Source organism: Ursus maritimus, unplaced genomic scaffold (assembly GCF_017311325.1).
Source record: "Ursus maritimus isolate PB19 unplaced genomic scaffold, ASM1731132v1 scaffold_36, whole genome shotgun sequence".
Classification (NCBI taxonomy): Eukaryota; Metazoa; Chordata; class Mammalia; order Carnivora; family Ursidae; genus Ursus; species Ursus maritimus.
Window position 1 is genome coordinate 2,261,679 of NW_024426230.1, and position 22,651 is coordinate 2,284,329.

Consider the following 22,651-nt stretch of genomic DNA (forward strand, 5'->3'; position numbering starts at 1 on the left):
TTGTTGTTATCATTATTATTATTATTTTATTTTTTTGGCCCTCGACTAGTACATAGATGGCTTCTCTTCACCCTTTGGGTTGATAATTTTCTCTAAGTTGCTGCTGATGATATGATAAAGCTCAGCCTGGAAGAAGGCCAGAAGGGTGGCAGTCAGGTTCTTGGCTTCTCCCCTGTCCCCCTCAACCATCTCCCCTAGGGGCTTACTCCACACTCACATAGAAGGCCCTCAGGTCCAGCACCATGGCCCTGAGCTCCCCATAGGCTGCCTCATCTCGCTCATGCACCAGGGCCCGGTAATCCATCTGGGATGTGGGAGGCAAAGCTGAGTCAGCCCCATGGGAGGTTGGGACATTAATCTGGTTTCCTCATATAGGGAATAGGTAACTTGAGGATGAGCCCCGTCTCAGCACCAAGAAATGGAATCCCACAGGATCAAGCAGAGAAAGGGGTCAAGGTTTTTGAAGCCCAGATCAGTTTTTCTAGCCAATGCTCTTGGCTTAATATTTTCCACATTGGGAAAGTCAGAAAACATACAAGGAAGACCTCTAGGCCCTCTTCCTTGCCCCCGCCCAGCCAGCCTCAGCTAAAAGCCTGGTGACTATCTACTCACTACATGAGTCTCCTTAGAGGCCTTGGCCACAGCATCCCCGCGTTCTGAGAAGTACCTGCCAAAAACAAGGGGATAAACCCAGGAACAGGTAGTGAAAGAGAGATACTCCCTCAGACCCTTCCCAGAGAACCCCCCCCCCCCGTCCCCATCATCCTGATGGGACTGTCTAGCTTTGGGATTCCCAAAGAAATGTCCCTGCAGCTCCCCACCCCCCGTGCCGGCCCTCCAGCTGCCCTCACTTGGAAATGGTTGTCTGGAAGGCTTCTACTTTGGTCTTGACTGCATTTACCCTCTCCAGCACCTTCTCCTGTGATTAAAAAAAGAAGAAGAAAAAGAGATGGGAGGCAAAAAAACACTTCATCTCCTCCTCCCTTCACCCACCATCTTCCTCCTCCTCCCAGGTCATGTCTAGTTCCTATCTCTCACTCCCCAAGCCTCTCCGTGCTCTCAATGTCTTCATACACCCTTTTCTTACCTGGATTGCCACCCCAAAGTCATTTCCATCCTCAATCTTGGGGATCAGGTGCTGTATCCATGTGATCACCTAAATTAAGATCATGTAGGAATCATTCGACAAACTTACTGGGTTTTTCCTTTTACTGCCACTTCCTAATAATACATTTAATTGAGGACTTATCACATGCCAGACAATGTGCTGTATGTATATTTCATTTAATCTTCAAAGCAGTTTTTCCAGATACATATTCTTACTGTACCCTCTCAATAGAAGAAAAAACTGAGTCACAGAGTGTCCAAGAAACTTACTTAAGGTGATCAGTGAGGTAAGTGATAGAGTCAGGATCTGAGCCCAACCAGTCTCTAGGGCCCAAGCTCTTAAACCACTCCCAACAGCACAACACCTGCACTATGTACCTGGTACAGAGGTGGGTTCTGACACTGTGGAGGGGGATACAGCACTGTCTCTGATTACAGGGACACCACTGTGATATCAGAAGTCTAGCAGAATGAGAACACAAGTTATCTAACCCCAAAGTACAGAGAAAGTTTCCTGTGTCCGAAATAGGTCCTTGAATGAAGGACTTGCATCTCTGAAGGAGAGTAGGGCCGGGCCTGGCTTGTCTTCTCCCAGTTCCCAGGCTTACCAGAATGCATTTTTCTTTGAGAGTCCAGACTTCTGGCTTAACCAGGGCAAGTAGGGCGAGAACCTTCTCATTTCCAGGGAGAAAGCCACACTTGGGAACTGTGAAAAAGAAGGCATTCAGGCCCCTTCTCATCCAGCAGGCAATGTGACTTTTCCTCTTCCCCAGCCACCCCTTCCTCTCTTACCTTCTTTCTTTTCCTGCTTATCCGTTTCCATCTAAGGTAAAAAGGGGGACAGAAGCTTTACAAAAGTCTTGGAGGTTGGAGGGCCATCATCTCCACCTAGTTTAAGGTCTGAGCCCTGCACCCCGAGTGCCTCACCTCATCATCCTTGGGTGGGGGGTCTGGGATGGGGATGTCCAGTGGGGCCCGGAGAGAGGTCAGGTCAGCCACGTTGAGGGAGTCCTCCTGCACAGAGCTCACTGTCAGCAGCTGCCCTACCTAGTCCCCTCATTCTGAGTCACAGCCTTCCCTCCACACAGTCCACCCAACCTTCTGCCTAGACTCAGGCCTCATGCCATCCTAACGTTTCCAGTCCACCACTCGTAACTGTTCTCTGCATGCTGAGCCCAGTTGTTAACTAGAGGGGGTGGGTGGAGAGGAGAGAGGCCGTGGGATGGGGGGGCAGGGGCCCATACCACTCACTTGCAAGAGCTGATTCAGGTGTATGATTTTCTGTGGCAAGAAACTGTAGAGGAACTCCTCCGCCTGTGGGTTACATTGCAGGGGTGGGGCATCTCAGAAGACGCTCCAGAGGTGTCTGAGAAGTAGGACTGGAAGAGCCCTTGTAAATCATTGACTCCAATACTTACAAATAAGGAAACTGAAGCCACGACAAGTGAAGGGACTTGCCCAAGCTGGGAGGTGGCAGAACCAAGGTTAGGACTTTGGGGCCACAGCTTTTCCCCCCACACCAAAAGAAGGGAGAGGAAGCAGCAGAGTGGAGAGAATATTAAGAGGAGTCAAATTAAAGGTTGAGATCAGTAATTAGGAGCCTTCGGTGAAGGTTTGATAAGGGAAGTAGGGCCCAGGGTGGGTTTGGGGGTCACTCTGAGAGGTTGCAGCCCTCAAGTACTGGTCTAAGATTCTGGTCAAATCGCTTGAATCTAGAAGACTTACCTCCTGGAAAAGATTTTGCCTGAAGACATCCACCTGCACAGAGAGCAGTACCCGGATGTCGGTTAAGGGTCTCAGTTGTCAAGAGTAAGATCCCACCCCCAAAGGGATACCCTCCAACTTGGCTCAGGCCTTTCCTACCACAAGCCAGATTTCCCTGGAAGCTCAGGCTCAGTGCAGAGACTGGCCAAGAGCGCAGGAATCTGGGAATGCCCCGGCAGAAGTGAAAGCACTAAGGAGAGGTTGGGGGAGTTCTCTGGCACGGCCTTGGTCCCCTGGAGTACCCAGCCTGGCTTCCAGCCAGGAGGGCTCCCCGGCCCTTTCTTGGCCTCCCGATCCCCCATTACCTGTTTGCGGGCTTCCCCGCTCAGGCGCACCCCACAAGGTTTGGCCATGCTGCTCCAGTTGCAAGATCTCCGGTCCCCCGGCTCGCCGCCTGGCCTTTCGCTTTCACTCCCCACGTCCAGGCCCGCCCCCCTCAGCCCCGCCCCCTTCCTTCTTTTCCCCCTCCCTCTGGCAGGCGGCAAACCTTAGGCAGCCCCTCAGTCATTCTCGGCCTGCTGTGACTAGTAGAGGCGGTGCGGACTCGGTCACAAGCCCAGGGGCTGTCCGAGGGAGGGGCTACGATAAAAGCGGGACCGCGGCAACCGTACGGGGGCAGTCCCTCGGAGAAGGGGGGGGGGGCTTCCAGGGAGGGGTCCGGGCGGTCCCGGGAAAGTCCAGGGTTGGGGTGGGAGGGGTAGGAGAGTAGGAAAGCGGGTGTTCAGTGGTGGGGCTCCCCCTAGAAGGCTCGACTGCAGGGAGGGACCCGAGAGGGATCAGAGTGGAAGTGGGAGGGAGGGCCGCGGGCTGAGAAGGACTAGTAGGAATATGGAAAGGAGCAGTCTCGGGGAATCCCTCCGGGAGGGCGCCCTGCCTTCAAGACCGACTAGGGAAGGGGCAGGACTCGCTTGAGTGGGGCCCAGACCGGCCAAAGCTGAGTCCCGGCAGAGTGGGGTTTCCCCAGTGGGGACCGGAGCAAGGCAGACTGATCTAAATAGAGAAGGATTTGAGGGAAATAAGGTAACCCGTGCCTACGGCCACCCGGAAAGGGGCGGAACCAGCCTTGAGAAAGGCGGGGAAGAGCGCCAGACCGGAGTTTAAGGCCCTGATGCTCTGGGGGAGGAGCCAGGGACCATTTGTCCTTTTCATTGGCTGGGTACTGGCTTCCCTCTTGGCCACGCCTCCCTGATTTTCTGACCCCACCCTGTCCTAACCTTAAAGCCCTCCCCTTCCCCTGAAACTAGGTCGCAATCCCGCCCTCTTTGCTAGTACTTCCTGTTCCCGGCTAACACTGGCGCGGGGCCCGGGGCCGAAGAGTGACCGCGGCCTGAGTGACCTGGGGCGGCTTCGCCGACCGAGTCGGGCCGCGAAGCCGGACGCCAGACGGGAGGGTTGGCGCTCAGGCAGCGCACAGCCTGCGCCAGGTCCCGGCGGGCGACGGGGCTGGGGCTGACTCCTGTCTCAGGATGCCGGGGGAGGAGGAGGAGCGGGCCTTCCTGGCCGCCCGCGAGGAGCTGGCGAGCGCCCTGAGGAAGGATTCCGGGCAGGTGTTTTCCATGGAGCAGCTCCTGCCGCTGTTGGCCACATCCCTGCCGCCAGCAGCCCGCTACCTGCAGCTGGACGCCGCGCGCCTGGTCCGCAGCAATGCTCATGGGGAGGTGAGGCCCGGCCCCGCTCGGGAGGGGGACAGAGAACCTGAGCCCAGGGCGGGGCTCACAGCTCTCCGCTCTCTGACTGCTCTCAGCCCCGAAACTACCTCAACACCCTGTCCACGGCCCTGAACATCCTGGAGAAATATGGCCGCAACCTCCTCAGCCCTCAGCGGCCCCGGTACTGGCGCGGGGTCAAGTTTAATAACCCCGTCTTTCGCAGTACGGTGGATGCTGTGCAGGTGAAGCCCCTGGGCCCCTTATGGGAGAAGGGGACTTGGCCTGGGCTGGGGGGGGGGGGGGTTAGAAAGGGCGGGAGGCTGTGCTTAATAGGGAGGGGTCCAGGCCTTTTGGGAAGGGGGCCTGGTGGGTGGTGACTGGTTGGAATGTGTGGTAGGGGGGCCGGGACGTTCTGCGGTTGTATGGCTACACAGAGGAGCAACCAGATGGATTGAGCTTCCCTGAGGGGCAGGAGGAGCCAGATGAGCACCAAGTAGCTACAGTCACACTGGAAGTACTGCTGCTTCGGACAGAGCTCAGCCTGCTTTTACAGGTGAGATGTTGAGGTATCTCTAGTCCTGAGGACTTAAATACCCGGTCTGGGGAGCCCAGCCTCACTCCCACAGGCAGTCTGGGTACCCTNNNGCTGCTGAACCATGGGCATAGTCCCCATAGCAACCTAGGAACTCCCCATACTGTTCTTCCTATGGATGTTGGGAGACCAGGGCTTTGAGGGAGGGCCTTGTCCTAGGACTCCAGGTGGGAGCTCTTATTACCTTGTTTGCAGAATACTCATCCAAGACAACAAGCACTAGAGCAACTGCTGGAAGACAAGGTCGAGGACGATGTAAGGAAGGTAGGGATGGGGCTCTAAGACCTGATGACCAAAGGGGACAGGAGTTGTGGGACTGTGTGTCCCCAAACCCTTGCCCTGCCCCTTTCTTCTCAGATACTGCAGCTCTCAGAGTTTGTCCCCTTACTGAGAGAGATTGCTCCTGGCCCCCTCACCACACCCTCTGCCCCAGGTATTACTCGTCCTGTAATGGGGGGGGTGGGCCGGTTTCTAGTAGGCCATATTGATGGAAATTTGGGGCCCTCCTCTGTTTATCTTCTTGGCCTTTTAAAAATTATTAAAATTGTTTCCTTGGGTCTGGATATGTTGAAAAGTAGTCTGTGATTTGTTCCCTCCCACAGCAATTTAAGATGTAACTTGGTCTTTTTCAGAAAGATGTTCAGTTTTTTTCTGTCCTGTTCTCCAGGCTCCACTCCTGGTCCCTGCTTCCTCTGTGGCTCTGCTCCAGGCACACTTCATTGTTCAACCTGTAAACAGGCTTTGTGCCCAGCTTGTGATCGCCTATTCCATGGACACCCATCCCGTGCCCATCACCTCCGCCAGACCCTGCCTGGGGCCCCCCAGGCCACCCGCCTGACCCCCAGGTGAGAAATCTTCTCTTCTGGGTGGGAGTGAAGTTGAGAGAACTTACAGTTACTTGAGTATTTACTGTATGCCAGTTTCTATGCTTAAGACTGTTTCATAGAAGACAAGCAGCCACTCATTGCCTTCCAAGAGGTCACAGACATACATATCACACAAGTATCAGGCACAGCAAGATAGATTATTATGTTGTGCAAATAGATAGGAAGAGGAGGAACCTAGCCTAAAGGATCAGCTCAATCAGTAAGATTTTTTTTTTGAGATTTTATTTATTTATTTGAGAGAGAGAGATTGATTGAGAGAACCGGTGGGAGGAGGGACAGAGGGAGAGGCAGACTCCCCAAGAAGCAGGGAGCCCTATGCGGGACTCGATCCCAGGACTTGGGATCATGACCTGAGCTGGAGGCAGATGCTTAACTGACTGAGCCACGCAAGCACCTAATCAGTAGGATTTCTAAGCACCTAGTATGGGTCAGGCCCCACTTTAGGGATATCTATCAGCAAGATGTGAACTTCAAGATATAATTAAATGTTAACAGGCTATGGGTATGGAGTGTTCCAGACAGAACAGCATGTACAAAGGACAGGGTCTGTGTTGTCCTGCAGAGAATAAGGGATGCCTGGGAATGAGGGATCCAGGCACCAGGGCCCTCTCAGCAGGCCATGTCTGCTTTTTTGTTACAGCTTACCTGCCTCAGCTCCATCACGGTCCCAGTCAACCTCTGTGCTGGCCCTGGGAGACAGCTCTCTTGTGCTTCCCCTGAAAGCTTCCCCTGATCCTACAAATGCCCGTCTGCCCTGGCACTGTGCTGCCTGTGCCATGCTAAATGAATCTTGGGCAGTGCTCTGTGTGGCCTGTGATCGACCCCGAGGCTGTAAGGGGTTGGGGCTGGGGACTGAGGGTTCCCAAGGAGCTGGGGGCCTAGAATCTGAGCTTGCACGGGGTCGCTGGGCCTGCCAGAGCTGCACCTTTGAGAATGAGGCAGCAGCTGTGCTATGTGCCATCTGTGAGCGACCTCGGCTGGCTCAGCCTCCTAGCTTGGTGGTGGATTCTCGGGATACTGGCATTTGCCTGCAGCCCCTTCAGGTAATCTATTCCTGGCCTTCCCAGCTCTTTATCTGCACCTGTTACCACAGGCCATTCTCTACTTCCTCATCTCCTGTTTCCTCAGTTCTCTGTGTCTCCCCACCAGCTCCCTCTCTTTCCATCTTGAGCCTCAGCCAGCTTTCAATCGGATAATTCTTTTTGCCTTCCCAGCAGGGGGATACTTTGCTCTCCTCTGCCCAGACTCCAGTCTGGTACTGTATTCACTGTACCTTCTGCAACTCGGGTCCTGGCTGGGTATGTGCTATGTGCAACCGGACCAGCAGCCCCATCCCAGTACAGCATGCCCCCCGGCCCCATGCCAGCTCTCTGGAAGAGCGACTCCCTGAGCCAGGGCCTCCACGACGCCTCAGTGCCCCCCTGCCCAGTTCCTGTGGGGACCCTGAGAAGCAGCGCCAAGACAAGATGCGGGAGGAAGGTCTCCAACTAGTGACCAAGATCCGGGTGAGGATTTAGGCCTGGGATGAGGTAGGGTTGAGCTAGTCGGGGAAGGGAAAGGCTGCAGTGGATTAATAATACAAGTTCTTGTAAAGCTTGACATTGTTAGCAGCAGCTGCCTCTTATTGAACACTTTCCACGTGACAAGTATCATACCACGCACTGCTCACTTGATCCATACGTCCAAGCTCAACCACTGTCAGCATTGGTTCGGGTGGAGGGTGGGTGGAGGGTGCCCTTCCTGATGGGCCATCTGTCTGGGTGGGACTGTGCCTTAGGAAGGGGAAGCTGCAGGTGCCTGTCCAGAGGAGGTCTTCTCAGCTCTACAGTACTCAGGCACCGAGGTGCCCCTGCAGTGGTTGCGCTCAGAGCTGCCCTACGTGCTGGAAATGGTGGCCGAGCTGGCTGGGCAGCAGGACCCGGGGCTTGGTGCCTTTTCTTGCCAGGAGGCCCGGAAAGCCTGGCTGGATCGTCATGGCAACGTTGATGAAGCTGTGGAAGAGTGTGTGAGGGCCCGGCGGAGAAAGGTACCAGCTGTGCTGGCGGGGGGACAGGGCTGAGGACCGTGGGTCTCAGAACCTCTCACACTCTCTTTTGCTTGCCGTTTCCCTCTCCGCTCCTCCCCACCCCCAATTCTCAGGTGCAGGAGCTCCGGTCCCTGGGCTTTGGGCCTGAAGAGGGGTCTCTTCAAGCATTGTTCCAACACGGTGGTGATGTGGCCCGGGCCCTGACAGAGCTACAGCGCCAGCGCCTAGAGCCCTTCCATCAGCGCCTTTGGGACAAGGGCCCTGATCCCACCCCTTCCTGGGATGGGCCAGATAAGCAGGTGCCGGGAGGAGAATCCACTTGGAGGAGCAGGGGAAGGCTGAGGGGTAGGATTCTTGGGGTCTGACAGCCACTTCTTCCCCCTCCACCTGAATCACATTGCAGAGTCTGGTCAGACGACTTTTGGCAGTCTACGCACTCCCCAGCTGGGGCCGGGCAGAGCTGGCCCTGTCGCTGCTGCAGGAGACACCCAGGAATTACGAGCTGGGGGACGTGGTGGAAGCTGTGAGGCACAGCCAGGACCGGGCCTTCCTGCGCCGCTTGCTTGCCCAGGAGTGTGCGGTGTGCGGCTGGGCCCTGCCCCGCAACCGGGTAAGCCCATCGCCTCCGCACCTGGCCCCAGGATGACTCTCTTCCCTTTGGGACCTGCTCCGCTTCGGCCCCTGTCTCCGGCGCCGTCTTTTGCTCTGCAGTTGCCCAAGTGCTCCAGACGGTGTCCAGGAAGGGGAGAGCAGGAATAGGCCACCTCCTCCCCCCTCATTATTTTTAGCGTTCCACTATGGGACGTTTCAAACACAAAGTGTACGCTTTCCTCTTCCATGTCCCCCCAACTCCACACTTCTGCAACTACCAGTGTATCACCAGTCTTTATTCCATCTACACACACAATTATTTTGAAGCGAATCTTAGGCATTATATAGTCAGTCTGTAAATACTTGAGTATGTATCTCTGAAAGGTAAAAGGCTTTGAAAACATAGCCACAAATACCATTGGCGCACGAAAAAAATGACCAGGAATTTTCTAATGTCATCATCAAGTATCCAGTTGGTAGGAGCAGGCCCTCTTACCTCTGACCCCCTGCTTACTCTAGGCCAGACGTGGCAGTTCTTAGGCCAAATACAGTCCCAATTTAGTTGGGCTGGCTCTGTACGTGTTGTGTTTTGTTTTGTTTTCTACCTTTTATTTCAAAATAATTGCAGATTCTCAGGAAGTTGTAAAAATAGTATAGAGTCCTGGGTGCTCTTTACCCACCTTCTCCCAATGGTGGCATCTTCTGTAATTACAATATCAAGACCAGGAAATAAACACTGGTACAATGTGAGCTGGACTGCAGACCTTGTTCATTTTTCCATTTTTCACATGGGTGTGTCTGTGGCTCTGTGCCGTTTTATTCCGCGTATAGGTTCACATAACCACCAAGATACGGATTGTTCCATCATCACAAAGGAACCCCCTCGTGCAACCCCTTTATAGTTGTAATTTTTTTTTAAAGATTTTATTTATTTATTTATTTATTTGACAGAGCAAGAGAGCACAAGCCAGGGGAGCTGCACAGGGAGAGGGAGAAGCAGACTCTGCTGAGCAGGGAGCCCGATGTGGGGCTTGATCCCAGGACTCTGGAATCATGACCTGAGCTGAAGGCAGATGCTTAACTGACTGAGCCACCCAGGCGCCCCTAGTTGCAACTTTCTTCTCCCTTCCTCCTGTCGCCTGACAACAACTAGTCTGTTCTCCATCTCTATAGCTTTGTCAGTTCAGAGATGTTATTTGTTTGCTTTTAATTGAACGTGAGTGCCTTCGGAGGGCGCTCTTCTGCTTACTTCGGGCCTCACCATTGTCTGCTTTCTTCTGTGACAGTCTTCAGACATTTAGATTGCCCACCAGGCACTTGTTGGAGGTTGCTGCCTTGGCCAGTCACTAACCAGACCCGGGTTTCTCAGTGGACCCCTGGCTCCCGCCCCTTCCGCAGGCTGGCAGCTGACCCCCTCCTCTCCCTGCCTCACCCTGCAGATGCAGGCCCTGACTTCCTGCGAGTGCACCATCTGCCCTGACTGCTTCCGCCAGCACTTCACCATCGCCTTGAAGGAGAAGCACATCACCGACATGGTGTGCCCCGCCTGTGGCCGCCCCGACCTCACCGATGACACACAGCTGCTCAGCTACTTCTCGACCCTTGACATCCAGGTACTGCAGTCCCTAGGACGCAGGGTGCCCTGGGCTTTGCTCAGGAACCCTGCCCACCCACCACTTCTGCATCCTGTCCCCAGCTTCGGGAGAGCCTGGAGCCGGATGCCTATGCACTATTTCACAAGAAGCTGACGGAGGGTGTACTCATGCGGGACCCCAAGTTCTTGTGGTGCGCCCAGGTCAGTGGCCTGCCCAGGGAAGCTGACTGGAGCGGGGGTGGGGGGAGGGCAGGGGGCCAGATCAGGCCTCAGATAGCTTTATGCTCTTGCACCCACAGTGCTCCTTTGGCTTCATATATGAACGGGAGCAGCTGGAGGCAACGTGTCCCCAGTGTCACCAGACCTTCTGTGTGCGCTGTAAGCGCCAGGTGAGGCACATTCATCCTTTCAGAAAGAACGTGCTAAGCTACTGGCAGGTACAGGTCAGACTCGGGGTATGCCGAAGCGCGGAATGCACATGAGCTCTGGGCTCAAGGAGCTTGCAGACTAGTCAGGCAAGGAGGGAGGGAGAGAAGGGAGGCTGAGGGGGAGGGAGGGTGAAAGGTAAGTTAAGGGAGGAAGGAAGGGGAAGGGAGGAGGGAGGGAAAGAGGGAAAGGCGGTACGGGAGGGAGAGAGCATAAGTACACATGGCATAAATTCTATAAAGAAAACACAGGAGTCTGAGATTAGGAATAACGAAATGGACCTGTTTCGGATAGAGAAGTCAGACAAGTCTTCTCTAAAATGGTTTAATTTAAGCTCAGGCCTGAAAGTTAAGAAGAAGCCACGTATGCAAAGGATATTCGGGACAGAAAGAACAACACATGGAAAGGCCAAAGTCAGAAAAAGTGTTGTGTGGCTGGAGCCCCAAGAGCAAGGGTGAGAGTGGCAGGCGATCGGAGAGGAGCTAGCTGCCAGATCAGGAGAGGCCTTGAGGCCAAGTGAGGAAGGTATTTGCCTTTTATTCTAAGACTAAGCAAGGGGTGATACTGTCTCATTTGCCTTTTAAGAAGTTTAGTATTTGACCCTGAAACAAATAATACATTCTATGTTAATGAATTTAAATTTAAAAACTATTTTTTAAAAGTTTAATGTTGCTTTGGCAGCACATATTCTAAAAAGTTTAACATTGGATACCAAAAAGTGACATCTCTATTACAAAACACAATAGTAAAATGACCGCCTGAGACCCTACTGCTGAATCCCGAACCTAGAACACCCCCAGTGCTGTTGAAGCTGCCTGCCTGACACTCGAGCGTGCATGGCAGGCGAGCAGCAGTGGAGGCAGAGACACCAGGAACCGAGGCAAAACCTGGCCTGGCCCAGAGTATTGTGGCCACAGTCGAGATGAAGAAAGAGGGGACAGGGCTGAGATAGGCTTGGGCGGTGGACAGAAGACCTGCCGCTGAATGTGTGCCGGTATGATCAGAGCCAGAGGTGAAGGACAGTGCCATAAACTAAGGCAGGGACCACCAGGTATGAGGAGAGACGGGGCGGTCAGGAAGGGCCCAGGGTGGAGTCTTCAGGGAAGGCTTGCTTTCCCTCCCGCAGTGGGAAGAGCAGCATCGAGGCCGGAGCTGCGAGGATTTCCAGAACTGGAAACGCACCAATGACCCAGAATACCAGGCCCAGGGCCTGGCCATGTATCTTCAGGAGAATGGCATTGGTAAGGGTGGCCCATGAGGCCTGTTTGCCCAGTAATTTGTCACTGCTAGCGGCTCTCTTCCCGAGGGCTTGCTTCAAGGAGCAGTGGCAGCCCCAGCCCTGACCTGCCGTCCTTTGCAGACTGCCCCAAGTGCAAGTTCTCATACGCACTGGCCCGAGGAGGCTGCATGCACTTTCACTGTACCCAGTGCCGCCACCAGTTCTGCAGTGGCTGCTACAATGCCTTTTACGCCAAGAATGTGAGCCCGGAGAATGGGGATGGAAGGGACAGGAGGGCGGGCGGCTGCCATCAGGTGTGGGGGGCAAAGGCATGGAGGAGTAGCCTAGGGGAAGAGAAGAGGAGGCCAATGGGGTGTAAAGCACCTCTCTCTGTCCCCTCCCCCCTTTTGCTTGCTCCAGACCCTCCAATGTCTCTGTCTTCCCCCATCCCTACACCCCTCATGCAGGGGTTCTGAGAAGCCAGGACCCCAACCGTCTCCAACTTCCCCTCTCCCATCTGGGTTTCCGCCAGAAATGTCCAGACCCTAACTGCAGGGTGAAAAAGTCCCTGCATGGCCACCACCCACGAGACTGCCTCTTCTACCTGCGGGACTGGACTGTGCTCCGGCTCCAGAAGCTGCTACAGGTCAGCGGTGGCCAGCCTGGCTGGGTTTGCAGATTGCCTAGGGTAGGAGGCAGGGCCCCGGGTGGCAAGAAATGAAAGGCTCTCTGCTGGGCATTTTGGCGGGGCTGGCATCAAGGGGAACCTAACGCCCATCCATCTGCCCCTCCTCAGGACAACAATGTCATGTTCAACACAGAGCCCCCAGCAGGCGCGCGGGCAGTTCCTGGCGGTGAGTGTCGGGACAAGCCTGGGAGAAGGGGTGAGGGCAGGCTGGACTCCCACCGTGTTGTGGGTAAAGGGGAGGCTTGGGTGTGTGGTCAGAGCTCAGCCTGTGCTGACTTGGGTGCTTCTGGGCGAGTTAGCCTCTCTGGGCCTACTTTCTTCCTCTGTGACGCGGGAGTAAGACGCCTGCTTTGCAGCTCAGCTGTTTTACATGAGGCCGCGTTAAAGCACCTGGCACTTGATCTTAATTTCCTTCTCCCATTCCCAAAGGATAATGATCCATCAGTTAACCCAAGGAGTGTTTAATGAGACTTGCTAGTTGCACTGCTTTGGGTTCTATGAGGGCAACAGAAGAAGGTTACCTATGGTTCTAATCTACCCCACCCTGTATTACCATACGGTAAGACCTTCCCAGAAGAAGTTAACTAGGCACGAGCTAAATCACAGCCAAAAGAGTTGTCTCAAGAGAGTACGTGACAATAAAAAAAGAGACAGTAGTGATTATGGACCAAAAGCAAGCTTGGATAGAAGGGCCAGCAAGGCCCCTGCTTCTGTATCAGAGTTGGTCTGCCAGGATGGTTTCTCTAAGTACCCACCCCCCTTCAATCCCCAGCACCTGCCTCCCCTGCCTCCGTTGTTATCCCAGTTCTCTGGGGGCTTCATGGTTAGTGCCCTCCCAACACGAGGGCCCCTTCCCTTACCCTTAGGTGGCTGCCGAGTGATGGAGCAGAAGGAGATTCCTAATGGGTTCCGAGACGAAGCTTGTGGCAAGGAGACTCCGGCTGGCCATGCTGGCCTCTGCCAGTGAGTGTCAGGCACAGCATGGAGCATGGTGGTGGGGAGGGTACGCCTGGGGAGGTCTCCGGGAGTAGTCCTGCAGGGGCAGCGAGAGGGAGGCTCTCTGGGCAAGGGCGTGGCGAGGGAGTAGCTGGCAGTGTTACAGGGAGGAGGTGCCCACCGGTGCGAGTGGCAAGAGTTGCCAGTCTTGTTTGTGCCCAGCAAGGTGCTAGGCACACTGGTTTAATATTAGCCAAACAGAAGAACAAATATTCCACCCTGCCATCTCCCCAGGGCACACTACAAAGAGTATCTTGTGAGCCTCATCAATGCCCACTCACTGGACCCAGCCACCCTGTACGAGGTGGAGGAGCTGGAGACGGCTGCCGAGCGCTACCTGCACGTGCGCCCTCAGCCAGTGGCCGGGGAGGACGCCCCCGCCTACCATGCCCGCCTGTTACAGGTAAAGCCTCCCTCTGACCCGCGCCCCAGAAGTCCCCTATCCAGCCTGTGTCTGAGCTCTAGGCTTCCAGTGTCATCATTTTCTCTCTCCTTCTGCAGAAGCTGATGGAAGAGGTGCCCTTGGGACAGAGTATCCCTCGCAGGAGGAAGTAGCTGAGGGCAGGGGTCCTCTTGAGGGTCTCAAGGCCCAGCCTCCTCAGGACCAGCTCCAGCACCAATAAAGAGGCATCTCCTTGCCCAGGCTTTTTGGTGGTCCTTCTTCTGGCCCCACCATCTGGGGCACCGGGGGCGGGGGTGTGTGTGTGTGTGTGTGAACTGAGAGCTTTGTTGAAAGGGTCGCCTGCAGCCCACCGCCTGACCCTCCTTGGACTCAGGGCCAGGAAGGAATTGACACCATGGATGACCAAGGAGGCGCTCCCCAGCCAGCCCCCTGGCCTGGGCTTTCTCCTCCCCTGCCTCCTTTGTTCCTTCTTCGAATTCAGCTGGTATTTGAGGTCACCTACTAGGCACCAGGCAGGCACAAGGGGGGAAACACAGATACACAGGTGGTATAGGGCCAGCCAGAGCCCTCAGGCCAGACTCCAGGACCCTGGCCTCCCTGGGAAGAAGCAGTGTCACAGAGATCAGCGGGTAGCTAAGGGGGTTGGGGGCGGGGGGAATGAGCCTGAGCGGGGAGGGGCCCTCCTGTGTCCGACAGTGGGATTCCAACAGTGAGGTCCTCAGATGCTGCTGCCCCCTGGTGGCGTGGCGTTGCCCTGCAGCTCGGATCACGTGATTTCTGAGAAAAGGCCCTGCCTGGAGGAGAACTGAAACTTAGGGTGGGGACTGTAGGAAGGGGCGGAGAGATCCGGACGTTCCCTGGACTGCTGCTGAGCCGAGGGCAGCTGCATCCTGGGACAGTCAGCGAGCGGCGCAGGTAAGACCGGCCGAGGGTGCACGTCTGCCTGGGTCTAGAGCTGGAAGGCCCGGCCGGATTGGAGGCGGGGGCGGGGCTCCTGGGGCCCCTCGGCTGAACAGGAATATACAGGGGGCCTTGTGAGCCAGGACGCAGGGTGGGTTGGCCTGAGTGAGTCAGGGACCAGGGGCCAAGGTCCCCAGCCCTAGAGGTAAAGGACAGGAGGCCCTGCCGCTGGGTTGTTGAGGGAAGTCCCAGCCCCGGCTCCAGCTGCCCGTTTGTTTTCTTGCCTCCTGGCCCTGCCCACTTCCTCCGCAGCTCTGCCCCACCTACCCCAGAAGCAAGCAGAGGAGAAGAGTTGGTGGGGTCAAACCTAGGTTTGGGGGTGGTGGGTGAGGGACCGAAGGGGCAACTCAGAAGCCGATACTGCTTCTGCAAATGCTTGGGCTAGAGACCGGGCTTCTCTCCACGAGCCACACCAAGCAAGGGAGTTCTCTGCCAGACAGAAGATTTCCCAAAAAGTCTTAAAACTAAAACCAAGACCTGAAGTTTCCTTCCAGATGTCACAGCTTGAGATGTTAAAAGGGAGGTTATTTCTTCGTCATTACTAGTGAAGAAAGAAATGACACAATTTGGCCCCAGAATTTTGAGAAATGTCTACAGGCAAAAGATGGATGGGATCACTGGGGGTACTGGCCAGGATCCAACCCCATTGGTGAGGCTCTCAGCATTTGTTCCCTCCCACGGCGTCAGTTCCACTGATGCTGCCTGCGACTCTTGTCCCCAGGATGGCATCAGGCAGGGCACGCTGCACCCGAAAGCTGCGGAACTGGGTGGTGGAGCAAGTGGAGAGCGGGCAGTTCCCCGGGGTGTGCTGGGACGATGCAGCCAAGACCATGTTCCGGATCCCTTGGAAGCATGCGGGCAAGCAGGACTTCCGGGAGGACCAGGATGCCGCCTTCTTCAAGGTGAGAGAGCCCGGAAACGAGCCCCTCCGAGGGAAGGGTGGCATAGACACTGAAGCTCTCACCCTCCAGGGATTGTCAGCCTGGGCTTCAGAGAAGGGGAGATGGGAGGGTCGAACCGGCTGCCTAATGGACACAGCCCGATACAAAGTGAAAGTGCAGAAATTGTTAAGGATTTCGGGCCGGCGGTAGCAGAGCATAAACCCGAGCGCTGGCCCTTCTGTGCCCCTGCTCAGGTGGCGTGTCCGCGAAGCCAGCCGGACTAGAGAGCCAGCCAGGGCGTAACATGCCATCTCTGCTTTACTTCCTGTGTTTTGAAGGCGTGGGCGATATTTAAGGGGAAGTACAAGGAAGGGGACACAGAAGGCCCTGCTATCTGGAAGACTCGTCTACGCTGTGCCCTCAACAAGAGTCCTGAATTTGAGGAGGTTCCTGAGAATGGCCATAGGGACGGAGCTGAGCCCTACAAGGTGTATCGGCTGCTGCCGCCGTCAGGGACTCTCCCCGGTGGGTGTCCCCTTGCCCAGCTGCTCTGAAGCAGCAGACTGGGGACAGGGGGAGGATGGAGACAGGAGCCTTCTTGGAGGGTGCTGGGCCTCTCCCCAGGTTCCTCATTCAGAGTTCTGCCCCGTCCCTGTCCTTGGGGAGCTGCCACCCAGGTTCCCCTGCCTGGGCCTGCCCTTCCTTTCACTGCCTCCTGTCCTACCTGCTGTCCGCGCTTAAGGCCCTGACCTCTCCCCCACTCCACAATATTCCACAGCTCAGTCGGGGACTCAGAAATCACCATCAAAGCGACATCACAGTTCCATGTCCTCTGAGAAGGAGGAAGATGAGGGTAACACAAAGAACTGCGTGCTCAGTCCCTCCTTGCTTGAGGACCCCCTCAGAAATGTAAGAGCTGGCGAGGGAATGGGGGAGGGGGGCCTGAGGGCAGGACAGTAACTAGGGGAGGGGTGCGCCAACGATAGACACTGTGTCTGCAGGAGGAGGTGGGGGCCAGTGGGGGAACAGGCCATTCAAACTTTGGGAGCAGCAGCAGCGGCAGCAACAGCCCTGAGCCTCAGGAAGGTACCACCGCCCCTGCCTCTGTTCGTCGCCCCCGTGCCACACCCTCTGGCCCTTGGATTCCCCGTTCTCATTCTGAACGGTACACCTCTGCTTCCCTTATAGATACGAACACAACTGAAGCCCCTTTCCAAGGAGATCAGGTGTCATTGGAATTTCTGCCCCCTCCAGACTCAGGTGTGTGGCACTTCTGACTCATCCCTGCTCCCTGTCCCCCCACGTTGTCTCCCTGTAGTCATACGTGTGTTATCGGATCTGTTAGGGCTTGCAGCAGACTGGGCCCACCTTACCCAGACAGTGGCGCCCGTTTTAGGCAGTGCACCTGGCCAGACTCCACACTCCAAATTGCTCAATTCTCAGAAATACCCCCTATCCACTCTGGTCTCTGGAAATCCACTTTGAGACATTAATTCCTGTGGGTCAAGCATCTCGGGGACCTTCTTATAAACTGTAAGACCCGGGGCATTAAGCCCTAGGGCCTCAGGGGGCATTTGTGTCAGTTCCTCTCCTGAGTGGCAGGAAGCCCCTTGGCTGGTGAGGGTGGCGGGAGGGCGGATGAGGAGGGAGGTGCCTTCTCTAACCTCAGAAGGTGAAGCCGCTACCCCCGCCCTCGCTTGGAGTCCCTCTCTGGACCTCGCGGTTCTCACGAGCAACATGAGGATGTGGGATTCGCGAGGAGCCCCTCCTCGTCTCCCGCAGGCCCTGGTGCCGACCGGGCGGCCCCCTCGGGCGAAGTGCGGGTGCACCTGTCGTTCTCTGTCCGCAGACTACTCGCTGCTGCTCACCTTCATCTACGGCGGGCGCGTGGTGGGTGAGGCCCAGGTGCAGAGCCTGGACTGCCGCCTCGTGGCCGAGCCCTCGGGCACCCAGTGCGGAATGGAGCAGGTGGTCTTTCCCAAGCCTGACCCCCGAGAGCCCACCCAGCGCCTGCTGAGCCAGATCGAGAGGGGCGTCCTGGTAGCCAGCAACTCCCGGGGCGTCTTCGTGCAGCGCCTCTGCCCCATCCCCGTCTCCTGGAACGCGCCGCAGGCACCACCCGGCCCGGGCCCGCATCTGCTGCCCAGCAATGAGTGCGTGGAGCTCTTCAGAACCACCTACTTCTGCAGAGGTGAGGGGAGCCCCTGCCCCTGCCTCTTACCCCTCGGGACCTGGTAGACTCTGCCGCCCCGTGTCCTCCAGTAGATCCTTCCTTAGAGCTCCTGCGTGGCGCCCTGCACATGCGCAGTGCACAGCCTGCGGGGCCCTGTGCTCCGCCCCGCAGCTGCCTGGCAGCCGCCCTGCCCCAGCCCGGGCCTTGGGCGATGAGGCTCCGGTGGAGCTCAGCACAGCGTCCCGTCTCGGGGACCGCCCCCGCATGGCCGCAGCCAGTAACGGGAAGGTGCGCCCCCGGGCCTCCCCTGCATCTACACTTGCACCCACGCCGTCGACGTATTCGGGAGAGCTGGCGCACGTTACCCACCCCGGCCCTGCTACACCCCAGGCAGCTCCTCTGGTCGCCCTTCTCCCGTCCACTTCCGCCTCCATTCACTTCTAAATCTGACCTTGCGCGTTAGGGGCCAGGAGTATGGGGGCCGCAGGGCAGGAGCGTGCCGGGGCCACGGGTGCCCTTGGTGGAGGGTGCGAGCAGGCAGCAGAGTGAGGGGGCGCCCCTCTGTGTCAGCAGCCCAGGCTGCAGCCATGGGAACTCTAAGCTCTCCGGCAGAGAGCTTTTCAGGTTGTGTAAAAATCAGTTACGTTAAAACACTTCTTACTCGGAGAGGGGTACCCTTTCCTATTTGCACACGGGTGAGTAGCAGCTTAGTTGCTGGCATTTCTCCTGGTGTGAGGCAACAGTCTGGTGACCCTGCAGCTCCTGTTCTGGCCCTGGTCTCCAGCTGGCCCCAGTCTCTTTGTCCAGGATGCAGGATGGGCCCCTCTCTGTTCCTTTCCTGCCTGTGACCTCCCTCTTCTTCTTCTTCTTCTTTTTTTTTTTCTTCTTCCAACCCTTGACCCTTTCTCTTTCATCAGACTTGGCCAGGTACTTCCAGGGCCTGGGCCCCCCACCCAAGTTCCAGGTGACACTGAATTTCTGGGAGGAAAGCCCCAGCCCCAATCATACCCCAAAGAGTCTTATCACAGTGCAGGTGAGTTCAGGGCAGGGGAAGACCGGTCTGCCTGTGGGGGGGTGGGGGGTTCCAGGAGGAGAAGGGGCCTCCGGGTGAAGGGGACTCCTGGGGGTGGTGTCTGCCCCGGCTGTGCTCACGAGCGTCCCTTGCCCGCCCTGTCCGGTGCAGATGGAGCAGGCCTTCGCCCGGCATCTACTGGAGGAGACTCCGGAGGAGCAGGCAGCCGCTCTGTCCCTGCTGCAGAGCCTGGGGGACCCACCTTCCGCCTCTCCTCTCTCTTCCTCCTGTCTCCTTTGAAAGAGACTGATTCTCCACACTGCTCACCTGCCTCCCTCGGTGATAATTCTCAGTGGTTGTCTCAGACGGTTACGTCCTGGAACTGCCCGTGTCCCTGGCTGGCGGAGAACTCAAGGGTGATTTTTATCCACCCCACCACTTTTTTTTTTTTTTTTTTTTTTAAGATAGGTCTTCTTTCATCTCTGAGGAACTGACCTGGGAAAGTTCAAATGGTGTGAACTCAGGGGCTCTTTCCCTCTTCCCCCAATCCTAAAGCCAAGCACTTTATGTTTTCTTCATAGATGTTCACTAGGGATTTAAAATAAAACATTATTGAAAAAGGAGTCAGTATCTGCTTTGTTGGGATGAAAAGGTAGCAGGGGTCACGGGGAAGTGCTAAAGGCGTTATTTGAGAGTGAGGAACTTGGGTTCTCTTCCTGCTGACCTCTCCGGGCCCCTTTCCTCTCCTCCACCTGCAGGTTCTGGCTAGGAAGCTGTCTGGGCTCTGTGGGTTCGGGGCCTGGGGAGAGGATCGAGGTTATCCACCAAGAAGAGCACAGCCTTAACAGCTGTTGTTACCATCAACTTCACATGGAAAAATCTGGGCTCCACTGTTCTTGGCTACAGTCCTTTGATTCAGGCCTTGCAACAGGCATAGGGTTGGACTGAGGTCTAAATGAACAGGAGAACTTGAAGTTCCCTCAAACTATGGGTTAGAGGCACTGGGGCCTGCGAAGGGAGGGGGGGCCAGAGGAAAGAGCTGCTGAGCTTCCTATGCTGAGGGAGGCCAGGCCCCGGTGCCTCTTCTCCCAGCACATGGGCCACTGTCACCCCAACAGAAGGGGCTCCCCAACCTGGTTTCCTTGCTCTACGTAAGCCCCACAAGAGACGTTCTGGCCTAGACAGATGGCCTAGACTGCCATGTCACCCATACTCTGTTGGCTGAGATTTGAGGGCTCCAGATCAGCTGACACTCCTCTCCTTAACCCCTGTGTTGATTTTGCCACCAAACTGAAAGTTCTCCCTTCACAGGCCACTTGTCATCTTACCTCTCCACTCACGTCCAGCAGACCAGTTCAGACCTAAGTCACCACTTAGCTGATGCCGCAGCCTCCAGCTTCCGCCTTCGCGTGGGGGACACCAGCTTGGAGGAGAGGGGCCTCCCAGATCAGACTCTTTCCTGCCATGTCGCTCTTATAAGCCTCCCCTGGCTCACCTACGTCATCAAAACCTACAAGCCTAGATCCTCAAGGATCTTCTTACTGTCGCATCGGACAAACTTCAGTGCTGCCTTCGAGCCTTTCTGCGTCCTTGGACCTTCCTTCTCTTCAGTCTTGCCCATCATCCTCCTGAGAAGCCAAGAGCCCAGACGCATCCGCATTAGCAGGGAAGAAAGCAGGTACTGAGCACACAGGCGCACGAACTGTGTTGTGCCCTCGGTTTGCTGAAATCCCTCCTCGCCCTTAATTGCACTTGCTATCTCCTTGACTTCTAGTTTCTTTCTTTTCCTTTCTTTTTAATTTTAATTTCAGTATAGTTAACATACAGTGTTAAATTAGTTTCACGTGTACAATTCTTTATCCATTTATCCATCGATGGACACCTGGGCTGCTTCCATAGTTTGGCTCTTGGAGGTAATGCTGCCATAAACATAGGGGTGCATGTATCCTTTTGAATTAGTGCTTTCATATTCTTTGGGTAAATACCTTGTAGTGGAATTACTGGGTCATATAGTAGTTCTGTTTTTATTTTTATAATTTTTTAAAGATTTTATGTATTTATTTGAGAGAGAGAGAAAAAGAGAGCACAACCGGGGGGTGGGAGTAGAGGGAGAAGCAGATTCCCCACCAAGCAGGGAGCCGGATGTGGGGCTCGATCCCAGGACCCTGGAATCATGACCTGAGCTGAAGGCAGACACTTAACCCACTGAGCCACCCAGGCACCCCAGTAGTTCTATTTTTAATTTATTAAGGAACCTCCATACTGTTGTCTGCAGCGGCTGCACTGGTTTGCATTCCCACCCACAGTGCACAGGGTTCCTTTTCTCCACATCCTCTCTGACACCTGTTGTTTCTTGTGACACCTGTTGTTTAGCCATTCTGACAGGTGTGAGGTGATACCTCATTGTGGTCTGGATTCGCATCTCCTGGAGAATGAGTGATGTTGAGCATTCTCTTCATGTGTCTGTTGGCCGCCGTCTCTATGCCTGCTTTCGAGAAATGTCTTTTCGTGTCTTCTGCCCGTTTTTTAATTGGACTGTTTGGTTATTTTGGTGATGAGTTGTAGAAGTTCTTTATATATTTTATAATATATATAGGTTATATATATTATATATACATATAATATATAGGTTATATATATTATATAACCCTCTATGAGATATGTTATTTGCAAATATCTTCTCCCATTCAGTAGATTGCCTTTTAGTTTTGTTGTGGTTTCCTTTGCTGTGCAGAAGCTTTTAAGTTTTATGTAGTCCCAATAGTTTATTTTTGCTTTTGTTTCCCTTGCCTCAGGAGACCTATCTAGAAAAATGGTACAGCTGATATCAGAGAAATTACTGCCTGTGCTCTGTTCTAAGATTTTTGTGGTTTTAAGTCTCACATTTAGGTCCTATATCTGCGTTCAGTTTATTTTTATGTATGGTGTAAGAAAGTGGTCCAGGAGCATTCTTTTGCATGTTGCTGTCCAGCTTTCCCACCACCATTTGTTGAAGAGACTGTCTCTTTCCCATTGATACTCTTGCCTCCTTTGTTGAAGATTCTGTATCATTGTGGCTTTAATTTCAGGTTCTCTATTCAAATAGATCAATGTGTCTATTTTTTAAAAATATTGATTGATTGATTGATTTTAGAGAACAAGCACAAGTGGGAGGGGCAGAGGGAGAGAGACTCTCAAGCAGACCCCCCGCTGACCGCAGAGCTAGACAGAGGGCTCGATCCCAGGCCCCTGAGATCACGACCTGAGCCACAACTGAGTCGGACACTCAACTGCACCACCCAGGCACCCCTCTATGTGTCTGTTTTTATGCCAGTACCGTATAGTTTTGATTACTATAGCTTTGTAATATAACTTGAAGTCTGGAGTTATGATGCCTCCAGCTTTGGTCTTCTTTCTCAGGATTGCTTTGGCTATTTGAGGTTTTTTGTGGTTGCATACAAATTTTAGGATCGTTTGTTCCAGTTCTTTGAAAAATACTGTTGCTATTTTGATAGGGATTGCACTAAATCTGTAGATTGCTTTGGGTGGTATAGACACTTTAACAATATTTGTTCATCTAGCTCACGGGCGTGGAATGTCTTTCCATTTCTTTGTGTCATATTCAATTTCTTTCATCAGTGTTTTGTACTTTCTAGAGTACAGATCTTTTACCTCTTTGATTAGGTTTATTTCTCGGTATTTTA

At 54.7% G+C, this 22,651-nt stretch overlaps 3 protein-coding genes across 7 annotated transcripts; 2 read left to right on the forward strand and 1 right to left on the reverse strand.

Moving 5' to 3' along the window:
- Positions 1 to 3,336, reverse strand: PSME2 (proteasome activator subunit 2). Its single transcript, XM_008708785.2, has 11 exons — positions 3,177 to 3,336; positions 2,833 to 2,865; positions 2,359 to 2,421; positions 2,035 to 2,121; positions 1,900 to 1,930; positions 1,716 to 1,813; positions 1,088 to 1,156; positions 852 to 919; positions 613 to 667; positions 218 to 304; positions 1 to 126 (listed from the first exon to the last, which is right to left on the reverse strand). Exons 1-11 carry the CDS (start codon positions 3,222 to 3,224, stop codon positions 46 to 48), a joined length of 720 nt encoding a protein of 239 aa, XP_008707007.1. The 5' UTR covers positions 3,225 to 3,336; the 3' UTR covers positions 1 to 45.
- An 813-nt stretch (positions 3,337 to 4,149) lies between these two features.
- On the forward strand, positions 4,150 to 14,177 carry RNF31 (ring finger protein 31). Of its 5 annotated transcripts, none has more exons than XM_040620770.1 (21): positions 4,163 to 4,529; positions 4,616 to 4,762; positions 4,918 to 5,073; positions 5,308 to 5,376; positions 5,470 to 5,545; positions 5,780 to 5,957; positions 6,640 to 7,042; positions 7,217 to 7,504; positions 7,777 to 8,025; positions 8,139 to 8,324; positions 8,429 to 8,635; positions 10,056 to 10,229; positions 10,313 to 10,411; positions 10,510 to 10,599; positions 11,763 to 11,877; positions 11,997 to 12,115; positions 12,388 to 12,501; positions 12,652 to 12,709; positions 13,410 to 13,506; positions 13,774 to 13,942; positions 14,041 to 14,177. In XM_040620770.1, exons 1-21 carry the CDS (start codon positions 4,338 to 4,340, stop codon positions 14,092 to 14,094), a joined length of 3,240 nt encoding a protein of 1,079 aa, XP_040476704.1. In that variant the 5' UTR covers positions 4,163 to 4,337; the 3' UTR covers positions 14,095 to 14,177. The 5 variants fall into 5 exon arrangements, 4 of the variants coding, with proteins under 4 accessions (XP_008707010.1, XP_040476704.1, XP_008707008.1 ...); XM_008708786.2 differs by having other exon boundaries at positions 4,164 to 4,529; positions 7,214 to 7,504; XM_008708787.2 differs by having other exon boundaries at positions 4,164 to 4,529; positions 5,308 to 5,367; positions 7,214 to 7,504.
- Positions 14,178 to 14,714: 537 nt separating this feature from the next.
- IRF9 (interferon regulatory factor 9) lies at positions 14,715 to 19,589 on the forward strand. The gene is given in 10 exon segments (XM_008708792.2): positions 14,715 to 14,857; positions 15,624 to 15,804; positions 16,122 to 16,308; positions 16,562 to 16,692; positions 16,785 to 16,869; positions 16,972 to 17,043; positions 17,633 to 17,974; positions 18,874 to 18,989; positions 19,140 to 19,229; positions 19,231 to 19,589. Coding segments are annotated over 9 exon segments (1,251 nt in total). The 5' UTR covers positions 14,715 to 14,857; position 15,624; the 3' UTR covers positions 19,279 to 19,589.
- The last annotated feature ends 3,062 nt before the right edge of the window (positions 19,590 to 22,651 follow it).